The following is a 12,781-nucleotide window of genomic DNA, read 5'->3' as shown; positions in this document are numbered from 1 at the left end:
CCAGATACCTGTCCAACACCTGCTGGATGTGATGACTCAGACACCTGTCCAACACCTGTTAGATGTGATGACTCAGATACCTGTCCAACACCTGCTAGATGTGATGACTCAGACATATGTCCAACACCTGCTAGTTGTGATAACCTAGACACATGTCCAACACCTGCTAGTTGTGATAACCTAGACACATGTCCAACACCTGCTAGTTGTGATAACCTAGACACATACACGTGTTGGTATATATATAATTATCTGTTCTTAGTGCTCTCAATGATATACATTTCTCAATGTATTTACACTGAGAAATTCATGTGTATATACATTGAAAGATATATACCTCTACATGCCTTTCAATGTATATGCATTGTATATATAATGTATTACACAGGTGTATATCAAGATTTTTTACAGTATTGAACAATAAGACTGTTAGAGGTTCTATGACCGCGGGTTCAAACCCTTATTATTATTATTATTAAATATTAGCCGGTATTCTCCCGGCCCGGGCCTTTTCCAAGTGGTGGCCCGGCCTTGGCTCCCTCTTTAGGGAATGTCTGAGACCCAAGTCTCCCATGGGAGGCACAAGTACCGCCTCATCTTTGGGACTAACTGTCCCCAGGCCTCTTTGCCGGGGTATGGTTAATAAGACTGTTCTCTCTCTCCAAGGAAAAACAACTGGACACATTTATGTAAATATTTTATTATATTTCAAAATTCAGCAGTGAAACTAACATATTTGACCAACATTCATTTTCTTGAAATTACAGTAATGTGAAAAATTGACTCAGGCAAGCAATCTTTCTGCAAAAAAAGTTAAAATATCCTGACGCCTCCGAAGGACGCAGGAACATGGAGGCAGACAATGGTAAACAATTAAAAAAAAAATCCTCTACGTTTGGCACGGAATATGCGTCTCACGCTATACATATGATACAATATATACAAATATATAACCAAAAAGGCAACTTGGTCAGGCTTGGAGGGATTTAAAAAGTGCATTTTCATTCCTGGCTAAAATATTTTTTAGGCTGTTCTATGAATACATCCGGAGTTTTTGTATTTTTTGATTCCTGTGTCTAAAAGATTGGCACAAGCTTATTGTTATTTAGACACAATCTTACTGTTATTTAGCTTTTGACAGGATGTTTTATCAATGATAAATTCTTACAAATTAGTGAATTATTGTGTATTAAATCCAGTCAGTGTAGCGCCAGGAGACTCTTACAATATCTCTCTTAATGCGCACAAAAAGGGCTGTGAATACTGTGATCAGTATAAACACTGATTTCTAGACTACTTCTCGCTCCTAGTATAGCTCTGTACAGAGCGAAACGTGCTCTGTAAATAACAGTTTGCTCCAGATGTAGAGCCTCGACTCTATGAGGGTAGAGGCCACGGTAATGCTGCTGCTGTTACCCCTTGGAGACACGTGTTAGATGACACGTGTTAGATGACACGTGTTAGATGACACGTGTTAGAAGACACGTGTTAGAAGACACGTGTTAGAAGACACGTGTTAGATGACACGTGTTAGATGACACGTGTTAGAAGACACGTGTTAGAAGACACGTGTTAAATGACACGTAAGTGTAGCCTCAATCATGGCGGTCACGGTAACTTAAAACGACGTAATATTGTCCAGACAACAGAAGAAGTTATTTACAAGACTTAACAACCCGCTTCATCAATACTTAACCATCACTATACCCGTTGAGGGAAACATCTCGGGACGCATGTGAGAGTTTCCTCCTACTAGGATAAACTGCTAGATTGGTCCTCCTCCTAGGATAAACCAGGATAAACGTTGCTCTTTCCGGACGGGCAAAACAGTGCCTCACGTGGAATGCAGGTTGGGTTATCTGTCGTGAGATGAGTTGGTGGTGGGCGTGTGTGTGGGCGTGATAGCCAGCTGGTGGGCGGTGATAGCACGCCTCCAGAGGGTTCGTAAAGTGGGCCACCAGTCAGGACAAGCCGGATCCAAATGGGCGAAGATATACGGTGGTGGTGAAGCCGGACGCGCGCGACCGGTCCAGGCAGCCATGTCGTTGTGATCGTAGGAATATCTGAGGTTCAGATAATGTGGTTGAATTCTTAGCGACTCCACCAACAACCCCGTCACCCAGACGTCATCCACCCATATCCTGGTGGACACTCTGGCCTCCGCTACCCGGGACAACACGTCAGCCGTGTCTGGCGTCGCTACGTAGGCTAAACCAGCGCAGTACCGTGGATAGGTGGACCAGGGATAGTCGGATTCGTTAACGGCCCACTTACCCGAACGTTGGGGTTCGGTTCCCGCTGGTAGGACATTGCATGCTAGGGTGCGTTTCGGAGGTGGAAGGGCGAAAGTGCGGTCCAGCAGCGCCCTCAGGGCTGGTACGTCTATAAATGCGTCGTCGTCGGCTTTAATGAGGTAGACAGCGTGGGCGCAGTGTGCGGCCGCCCACCGCAGCGTCATGACGTGTTTGTAGGTAAGGTTGTGGTAGTGGTCGGTGAAGCTGCCGACCACTAGGTCACCGTGCCGCCCAGACTCCTCTTCCACTACCTGCGTGATGTTGATGCCGCCGCCCACCCCGCCCTCTCCCGCCTCGCCGCCGCCACCGCCGCCCACACCTAGTAGAAACACTGTGCGGGCCGCCCACCCGCCGCCAAGGTCCCTGTGGCCACCCCAGGTGGCCCTGATGGCCTGCCGCTGACGGAAGTGGTCAGGGCGAGAGTGCACCAGGAACACGAAGAAGAGTCGTGCAGGTGAACACGTTTCAGAAGCTTCGTGCACGTAACGAAACTCGTGCAGGTCGAGCAGGCTGTCAGGCGTAGGTCTGGGCAGGTGGTGCTCTGAGACGAAGGCAAGGGGCGGCCGTGGGCGGGGTGTGGGCGGTCCCACTAGCACCGTGGTCAAGGTAGCTAGCAGGAGGTGGGCGCTGACGCCCATAATAGTCAGACACAGAGAAAACTGTGCCAGTCTGAGGAGACACACCCACCCACACACCCACCCACAAACCCACCCACACCCGCCCACACCACCCTCATGGTCCGGGCATGGGCTGCTGCTCCTGCTGCTGCTCCTGCTGCTGTTACTGCTGTTGTTACTGCTGTTGTTACTACTGTTCAGACGAGCCTCCAACAAGTCAGCCTGGAACAACAGAAAAACAAATATTATTTTTACACCAATGGGCTCTTGATTCCAGGAGTTGGAGCAATCCTCACTTTCCTCGGATCAAACCTCACCGCCCCAGATGACGTACAAAAAATACAATAGAATTAAATTCTTTAAATATTCCAAGATAATATTGATAATGAGAGAAAAGGCGAATATTAGTTGGTAATTAAGACTGTAAGTGGGTTATTAAGACTGTAAGTGGATAATTAAGACTGTAACTGGGTTATTAAGACTGTAAGTGGATAATTAAGACTGTAAGTGGGTTATTAAGACTGTAAGTGGATAATTAAGACTGTAACTGGGTTATTAAGACTGTAAGTGGATAATTAAGACTGTAACTGGGTTATTAAGACTGTAAGTGGATAATTAAGACTGTAAGTGGGTTATTAAGACTGTAAGTGGATAATTAAGACTGTAAGTGGATAATTAAGACTGTAAGTGGGTTATTAAGACTGTAAGTGGATAATTAAGACTGTAAGTGGGTTATTAAGACTGTAAGTGGGTAATTAAGACTGTAAGTGGGTTATTAAGACTGTAAGTGGGTAATTAAGACTGTAAGTGGGTAATTAAGACTGTAAGTGGGTTATTAAGACTGTAAGTGGGTTATTAAGACTGTAAGTGGGTTATTAAGACTGTAAGTGGGTAATTAAGACTGTAAGTGGGTTATTAAGACTGTAAGTGGGTTATTAAGACTGTAAGTGGGTTATTAAGACTGTAAGTGGGTAATTAAGACTGTAAGTGGGTTATTAAGACTGTAAGTGGGTAATTAAGACTGTAAGTGGGTTATTAAGACTGTAAGTGGGTAATTAAGACTGTAAGTGGGTTATTAAGACTGTAAGTGGGTTATTAAGACTGTAAGTGGGTAATTAAGACTGTAAGTGGGTAATTAAGACTGTAAGTGGGTTATTAAGACTGTAAGTGGGTTATTAAGACTGTAAGTGGGTTATTAAGACTGTAAGTGGGTTATTAAGACTGTAAGCGGGTTATTAAGACTGTAAGTGGGTTATTAAGACTGTAAGTGGGTTATTAAGACTGTAAGTGGGTTATTAAGACTGTAAGTGGGTTATTAAGACTGTAAGTGGGTAATTAAGACTGTAAGTGGGTTATTAAGACTGTAAGTGGGTTATTAAGACTGTAAGTGGGTTATTAAGACTGTAAGTGGGTTATTAAGACTGTAAGTGGGTTATTAAGACTGTAAGTGGGTAATTAAGACTGCAAGTGGGTTATTAAGACTGTAAGTGGGTTATTAAGACTATAAGTGGGTTATTAAGACTGTAAGTGGGTAATTAAGACTGCAAGTGGGTTATTAAGACTGTAAGTGGGTAATTAAGACTGTAAGTGGGTTATTAAGACTGTAAGTGGGTAATTAAGACTGTAAGTGGGTTATTAAGACTGTAAGTGGGTAATTAAGACTGTAAGTGGGTTATTAAGACTGTAAGTGGGTTATTAAGACTGTAAATGGGTTATTAAGACTGTAAGTGGGTAATTAAGACTGTAAGTGGGTTATTAAGACTGTAAGTGGGTTATTAAGACTGTAAGTGGGTTATTAAGACTGTAAGTGGGTAATTAAGACTGTAGGTGGGTTATTAAGACTGTAAGTGGGTTATTAAGACTGTAAGTGGGTAATTAAGACTGTAAGTGGGTTATTAATATTGTAAGTGGGTTATTAAGACTGTAAGTGGGTAATTAAAACTGTAAGTGGGTTATTAAGACTGTAAGTGGGTTATTAAGACTGTAAGTGGGTTATTAAGACTGTAAGTGGGTAATTAAGACTGTAAGTGGGTTATTAAGACTGTAAGTGGGTTATTAAGACTGTAAGTGGGTAATTAAGACTGTAAGTGGGTTATTAAGACTGTAAGTGGGTAATTAAGACTGTAAGTGGGTTATTAAGACTGTAAGTGGGTTATTAAGACTGTAAGTGGGTTATTAAGACTATAAGTGGGTAATTAAGACTGTAAGTGGGTTATTAAGACTGTAAGTGGGTTATTAAGACTGTAAGTGGGTTATTAAGACTGTAAGTGGGTAATTAAGACTGTAGGTGGGTTATTAAGACTGTAAGTGGGTTATTAAGACTGTAAGTGGGTAATTAAGACTGTAAGTGGGTTATTAAGATTGTAAGTGGGTTATTAAGACTGTAAGTGGGTAATTAAAACTGTAAGTGGGTTATTAAGACTGTAAGTGGGTTATTAAGACTGTAAGTGGGTACTTAAGACTGGAAGTGAGTTATTAAGACTGTACGTGGGTTATTAAAACTGTAAGTGGGTTATTAAGACTGTACGTGGGTTATTAAGACTGTACGTGGGTTATTAAGACTGTAAGTGGGTTATTAAGACTGTACGTGGGCTATTAAGACTGTACGTGGGTTATTAAGACTGTAAGTGGGTTATTAAGACTGTTAGTGGGTTATTAAGACTGTAAGTGGGTTATTAAGACTGTACGTGGGTTATTACGACTGTACGTGGGTTATTAAGACTGTACGTGGGTAATTAACACTGTACGTGGGTTATTAAGACTGTAAGTGGGTTATTAACACGGTACGTGGGTTATTTAGACTGTAAGTGGGCTATTAAGACTGTACGTGGGTTATTAAGACTGTACGTGGGTTATAAAGACTGTAAGTGGGTTATTAAGACTGTGAGTGGGTTATTAAGACTGTAAGTGGGTTACTAAGACTGCAAGCGATTTAAAATTAAGACTGTTCGTTTTAAGACTGTACGTAGGTTATTAAGACTGTACGTAGGTTATTAAGACTGTACGTGGGTTATTAAGACTGTACGTGGGTTATTAAGACTGTACGTAGGTTATTAAGACTGTACGTGGGTTATTAAGACTGTACGTGGGTTATTAAGACTGTACGTGGGTTATTAAGACTGTACGTGGGTTATTAAGACTGTACGTGGGTTATTAAAACTAGTAACACTGTTGTCTCTCACCACCAGGACAGGGAGACTGTCTCACCTGTTGTCTCTCACCACCAGGGCAGGGAGACTGTCTCACCTGTTGTCTCTCACCACCAGGACAGGGAGACTGTCTCACCTGTTGTCTCTCACCACCAGGACAGGGAGACTGTCTCACCTGTTGTCTCTCACCACCAGGGCAGGGAGACTGTCTCATCTGTTGTCTCTCACCACCAGGACAGGGAGACTGTCTCACCTGTTGTCTCTCACCACCAGGACAGGGAGACTGTCTCACCTGTTGTCTCTCACCACCAGGGCAGGGAGACTGTCTAATCTGTTGTCTCTCACCACCAGGACAGGGAGACTGTCTCACCTGTTGTCTCTCACCACCAGGGCAGGGAGACTGTCTCACCTGTTGTCTCTCACCACCAGGGCAGGGAGACTGTCTCACCTGTTGTCTCTCACCACCAGGACAGGGAGACTGTCTCACCTGTTGTCTCTCACCACCAGGACAGGGAGACTGTCTCACCTGTTGTCTCTCACCACCAGGACAGGGAGACTGTCTCACCTGTTGTCTCTCACCACCAGGGCAGGGAGACTGTCTCACCTGTTGTCTCTCACCACCAGGACAGGGAGACTGTCTCACCTGTTGTCTCTCACCACCAGGGCAGGGAGACTGTCTCACCTGTTGTCTCTCACAACCTCTCTCTCACCTGGTGTCTCTTACCATCTCTCTCTCTCTCTCTCTCTCTCTCTCTCTCTCTCTCTCTCTCTCTCACCTGCTGTCTCTCACTTGCTGTCTCCCACCTGTTGTCTCTTACCTGCTGTCTCCCACCTGTTGTCTCTTACCTGCTGTCTCCCACCTGTTGTCTCTTACCTGATGTCTCCCACCTGTTGTCTCTTACCTGCTGTCTCTCACCAGCTGTCTCTCACCTGTTGTTTCTAATCTACTGTCTCTCACCTGCTGTCTCTCACCTGCTGTCTCTCACCACTTCTGTCTCTCACCTGCTGTCTCTCACCACTTCTCTCTCTCACCTGCTGTCTCTCACCTGCTGTCTCTCACCTGCTGTCTCTCACCTGCTGTCTCTCACACTTCTCTCTCTCACCTGCTGTCTCTCACCTGAAGTCTCTCACTTGCTATCTCTCACCTGCTGTCTCTCACCACTTCTCTCTCTCACCTGCTGTCTCTCACCTGCTGTCTCTCACCTGCTGTCTCTCACCTGCTGTCTCTCACCTGCTGTCTCTCACCTGCTGTCTCTCACCTGCTGTCTCTCACCTGCTGTCTCTCACCTGCTGTCTCTCACCTGAAGTCTCTCACTTGCTATCTCTCACCTGCTGTCTCTCACCACTTCTCTCTCTCACCTGCTGTCTCTCACTTGCTATCTCTCACCTGATGTCTCTCACTTGCTATCTCTCACCTGCTGTCTCTCACCTGCTGTCTCTCACCTGCTGTCTCTCACTTGCTATCTCTCACCTGATGTCTCTCACTTGCTATCTCTCACCTGCTGTCTCTCACCTGCTGTCTCTCACTTGCTGTCTCTCGCCTGCTGTCTCTCACCAGCTGTCTTTCACTTGCTGTCTCTCACCTGCTGTCTCTCACCTGCTGTCTCTCACCTGCTGTCTCTCACCTGCTGTCTCTCACCTGCTGTCTCTCACCTGCTGTCTCTCACCTGCTGTCTCTCGCCTGCTGTCTTTCACTTGCTGTCTCTCACCTGCTGTCTCTCACCTGCTGTCTCTCACCTGCTGTCTCTCGCCTGCTGTCTTTCACTTGCTGTCTCTCACCTGCTATCTCTCACCTGCTGTCTCTCACCTGCTGTCTCTCACCTGCTGTCTCTCACCTGCTGTCTCTCACCTGCTGTCTCTCACTTGCTGTCTCTCACTTGCTGTCTCTCACCTGCTGTCTCTCACCTGCTGTCTCTCACCTGCTGTCTCTCACCTGCTGTCTCTCACCTGCTGTCTCTCGCCTGCTGTCTTTCACTTGCTGTCTCTCACCTGCTGTCTCTCACCTGCTGTCTCTCACCTGCTGTCTCTCGCCTGCTGTCTTTCACTTGCTGTCTCTCACCTGCTATCTCTCACCTGCTGTCTCTCACCTGCTGTCTCTCACCTGCTGTCTCTCACCTGCTGTCTCTCACCTGCTGTCTCTCACTTGCTGTCTCTCACCTGCTGTCTCTCGCCTGCTGTCTCTCACTTGCTGTCTCTCACCTGCTGTCTCTCACCTGCTGTCTCTCACCTGCTGTCTCTCACCTGCTGTCTCTCACCTGGGTATTTCACCTGCTGTCTCTCACCTGCTGTCTCTCACCTGCTGTCTCTCACCTGCTGTCTCTCGCCTGCTGTCTTTCACTTGCTGTCTCTCACCTGCTGTCTCTCACCTGGGTATTTCACCTGCTGTCTCTCACCTGCTGTCTCTCACCTGCTGTCTCTCACCTGTTGTCTCTCACCTGCTGTCTCTCACCACTTCTCTCTCTCTCACCTGTTGTCTCTCACCTGCTGTCTCTCACCACTTCTCTCTCTCTCACCTGTTGTCTCTCACCTGCTGTCTCTCACCTGCTGTCTCTCACCTGCTGTCTCTCACCTGCTGTCTCTCACCACTTCTCTCTCTCACCTGCTGTCTCTCACCTGCTGTCTCTCACCACTTCTCTCTCTCTCACCTGCTGTCTCTCACCTGCTGTCTCTCACCACTTCTCTCTCTCTCACCTGTTGTCTCTCACCTGCTGTCTCTCACCTGCTGTCTCTCACCTGCTGTCTCTCACCTGTTGTCTCTCACCTGCTGTCTCTCACCTGCTGTCTCTCACCTGCTGTCTCTCACCTGCTGTCTCTCACCTGCTGTCTCTCACCTGTTGTCTCTCACCTGCTGTCTCTCACCACTTCTCTCTCTCTCACCTGTTGTCTCTCACCTGCTGTCTCTCACCTGTTGTCTCTCACCTGCTGTCTCTCACCTGCTGTCTCTCACCTGTTGTCTCTCACCTGCTGTCTCTCACCACTTCTCTCTCTCTCACCTGTTGTCTCTCACCTGCTGTCTCTCACCTGCTGTCTCTCACCTGCTGTCTCTCACCTGCTGTCTCTCACCTGCTGTCTCTCACCTGTTGTCTCTCACCTGCTGTCTCTCACCTGTTGTCTCTCACCTGCTGTCTCTCACCTGTTGTCTCTCACCTGCTGTCTCTCACCTGCTGTCTCTCACCTGCTGTCTCTCACCTGTTGTCTCTCACCTGCTGTCTCTCACCTGTTGTCTCTCACCTGCTGTCTCTCACCTGCTGTCTCTCACCTGTTGTCTCTCACCTGCTGTCTCTCACCTGTTGTCTCTCACCTGCTGTCTCTCACCTGTTGTCTCTCACCTGCTGTCTCTCACCTGTTGTCTCTCACCTGCTGTCTCTCACCTGTTGTCTCTCACCTGCTGTCTCTCACCTGCTGTCTCTCACCTGCTGTCTCTCACCTGCTGTCTCTCACCTGCTGTCTCTCACCTGCTGTCTCTCACCTGCTGTCTCTCACCTGTTGTCTCTCACCTGCTGTCTCTCACCTGCTGTCTCTCACCTGCTGTCTCTCACCACTTCTCTCTCTCTCACCTGCTGTCTCTCACCTGCTGTCTCTCACCTGCTGTCTCTCACCTGCTGTCTCTCACCTGCTGTCTCTCACCACTTCTCTCTCTCTCACCTGTTGTCTCTCACCTGCTGTCTCTCACCTGCTGTCTCTCACCTGCTGTCTCTCACCACTTCTCTCTCTCTCACCTGCTGTCTCTCACCTGCTGTCTCTCACCTGCTGTCTCTCACCTGCTGTCTCTCACCTGCTGTCTCTCACCTGTTGTCTCTCACCTGCTGTCTCTCACCTGTTGTCTCTCACCTGCTGTCTCTCACCTGCTGTCTCTCACCTGCTGTCTCTCACCTGCTGTCTCTCACCACTTCTCTCTCTCTCACCTGCTGTCTCTCACCTGCTGTCTCTCACCTGTTGTCTCTCACCTGCTGTCTCTCACCTGTTGTCTCTCACCTGCTGTCTCTCACCTGCTGTCTCTCACCTGCTGTCTCTCACCACTTCTCTCTCTCTCACCTGCTGTCTCTCACCTGCTGTCTCTCACCTGTTGTCTCTCACCTGCTGTCTCTCACCTGCTGTCTCTCACCTGCTGTCTCTCACCACTTCTCTCTCTCACCTGCTGTCTCTCACCTGCTGTCTCTCACCTGCTGTCTCTCACCACTTCTCTCTCTCTCACCTGCTGTCTCTCACCTGCTGTCTCTCACCACTTCTCTCTCTCTCACCTGCTGTCTCTCACCTGCTGTCTCTCACCTGTTGTCTCTCACCTGCTGTCTCTCACCTGCTGTCTCTCACCTGCTGTCTCTCACCTGCTGTCTCTCACCACTTCTCTCTCTCACCTGCTGTCTCTCACCTGCTGTCTCTCACCTGCTGTCTCTCACCTGCTGTCTCTCACCTGCTGTCTCTCACCTGTTGTCTCTCACCTGCTGTCTCTCACCTGCTGTCTCTCACCTGCTGTCTCTCACCTGCTGTCTCTCACCTGCTGTCTCTCACCTGCTGTCTCTCACCTGCTGTCTCTCACCACTTCTCTCTCTCTCACCTGCTGTCTCTCACTTGCTATCTCTCACTTGAAGTCTCTCACTTGCTATCTCTCACCTGCTGTCTCTCACCTGCTGTCTCTCACCTGCTGTCTCTCACCTGCTGTCTCTCACCACTTCTCTCTCTCACCTGCTGTCTCTCACCTGCTGTCTCTCCCATGTACCTGCTGTCTCTCACATGCTGTCTCTCACCTGCTGTCTCTCACCTGCTGTCTCTCACATGCTGTCTCTCACCTGCTGTCTCTCACCTGCTGTCTCTCAACTGCTATCTCTCACCTGCTGTCTCTCACCACTTCTCTCTCTCACCTGCTGTCTCTCACCTGCTGTCTCTCACCTGCTGTCTCTCACATGCTGTCTCTCACCTGCTGTCTCTCACCTGCTGTCTCTCACCTGCTGTCTCTCATCTGCTGTCTCTCACCTGCTGTCTCTCACCTGCTGTCTCTCACCTGCTGTCTCTCACCTGCTGTCTCTCACCTGCTGTCTCTCACCTGCTGTCTCTCACCTGCTGTCTCTCACCTGCTGTCTCTCACCTGCTGTCTCTCATCTGCTGTCTCTCACCTGCTGTCTCTCACCTGCTGTCTCTCACCTGCTGTCTCTCAACTGCTGTCTCTCACCTGCTGTCTCTCACCTGCTGTCTCTCACCTGCTGTCTCTCACCTGCTGTCTCTCACCTGCTGTCTCTCACCTGCTGTCTCTCACCTGCTGTCTCTCACCTGCTGTCTCTCACCTGCTGTCTCTCACCTGCTGTCTCTCACCTGCTGTCTCTCACCTGCTGTCTCTCAACTGCTGTCTCTCACCTGCTGTCTCTCACCTGCTGTCTCTCACCTGCTGTCTCTCACCTGCTGTCTCTCACCTGCTGTCTCTCACCTGCTGTCTCTCACCTGCTGTCTCTCACCTGCTGTCTCTCACCTGCTGTCTCTCACCTGCTGTCTCTCACCTGCTGTCTCTCACCTGCTGTCTCTCAACTGCTATCTCTCACCTGCTGTCTCTCACCTGCTGTCTCTCACCTGCTGTCTCTCACCTGCTGTCTCTCACCTGCTGGAACAACTCACAAATCATATTAGTTTTAATTCACCGTTTTTTAACAGGTGAGTTAATTGGTTGAGTGAGTTGAAGAAAGTTGACTGACCGAGTTGATCATTTTCACTTCCTTGTGAGGAATACTGCTGAGTGAAGGTCCGAGAGCTGCAACCTAACACTCACATATACACAAACAGACACCACACACACACACACACACACACACACACACACACACACACACACACACACACACACACTGGACGTCACTGGAGGACAGGAGGGTCAGGGGAGACATGATAACGACATATAAAATACTGCGTGGAATAGACAAGGTGGACAAGGATAGGATGTTCCAGGGAGGGGACACAGAAACAAGAGGCCACAATTGGAAGTTGAAGACACAAATGAGTCAGAGAGATAGTAGGAAGTATTTCTTCAGTCATAGAGTTGTAAGGCAGTGGAATAGCCTAGAAAATGACGTAGTGGAGGCAGGAACCATACACAGTTTTAAGACGAGGTTTGATAAAGCTCATGGAGCGGGGAGAGAGAGGGTCTAGTAGCAACCGGTGAAGAGGCGGGGCCAGGAGCTAGGACTCGACCCCTGCAACCACAAATAGGTGAGTAGGTGAGAATAGGTGAGTACACATAGGACAGGAGGGTCAGGGGAGACATGATAACGATATACAAAATACTGCGTGGAATAGACAAGATGGACAGAGATAGGATGTTCCAGAGATGGGACACAGCAACAAGGGGACACAGTTGGAAGCTGAAGACTCAGATGAGTCAAAGGGATGTTAGGAAGTATTTCTTTAGTCATAGAGTTGTCAGGAAGTGGAATAGTCTGGCAAGCGATGTAGTGGAGGCAGGAACTATACATAGTTTTAAGACGAGGTATGATAAAGCTCATGGAGCAGGGGAGAGAGAGGACCTAGTAGCGGTCGGTGAAGAGGCGGGGCCAGGAGCTGAGTCTCGACCACAATTAGGTGAGAATTAGGTGAGTACACACACACACTTAGTACTAATGTGGTAGTGTTGGTTGGAGTGGTAGTAGGAGTGGTGGTAGTGGTGGTAGTGGTGGTAGCGGTGGTGGTGGTGGTGGAAATAGGAGTGGTGGTAGTGGTGGTAGTGGTGGTAGCGGTGGTG

At 48.2% G+C, this 12,781-nt stretch overlaps 1 protein-coding gene across 1 annotated transcript in view; it reads right to left on the bottom strand.

The window, feature by feature from the left end:
- Window positions 1–722: 722 nt before the first annotated feature.
- The window catches only part of LOC128701398 (acetylgalactosaminyl-O-glycosyl-glycoprotein beta-1,3-N-acetylglucosaminyltransferase-like), a 112,038-nt gene continuing 99,979 nt past the window's right edge, over window positions 723–12,781 (bottom strand). Inside the window, exon 2 of the mRNA XM_070100259.1 lies at window positions 723–3,133. Within this exon, the coding sequence (XP_069956360.1) occupies window positions 1,856–3,133 (1,278 nt within the window). The 3' untranslated portion in view covers window positions 723–1,855. The remainder of the gene's footprint in view (window positions 3,134–12,781) is intronic.

Source organism: Cherax quadricarinatus, chromosome 72 (genome assembly GCF_038502225.1).
Source record: "Cherax quadricarinatus isolate ZL_2023a chromosome 72, ASM3850222v1, whole genome shotgun sequence".
Lineage (NCBI taxonomy): Eukaryota > Metazoa > Arthropoda > Malacostraca > Decapoda > Parastacidae > Cherax > Cherax quadricarinatus.
The sequence above is the reverse complement of the archived record's forward strand: the minus strand, read 5'-3'. Positions and strand labels throughout refer to the sequence as shown.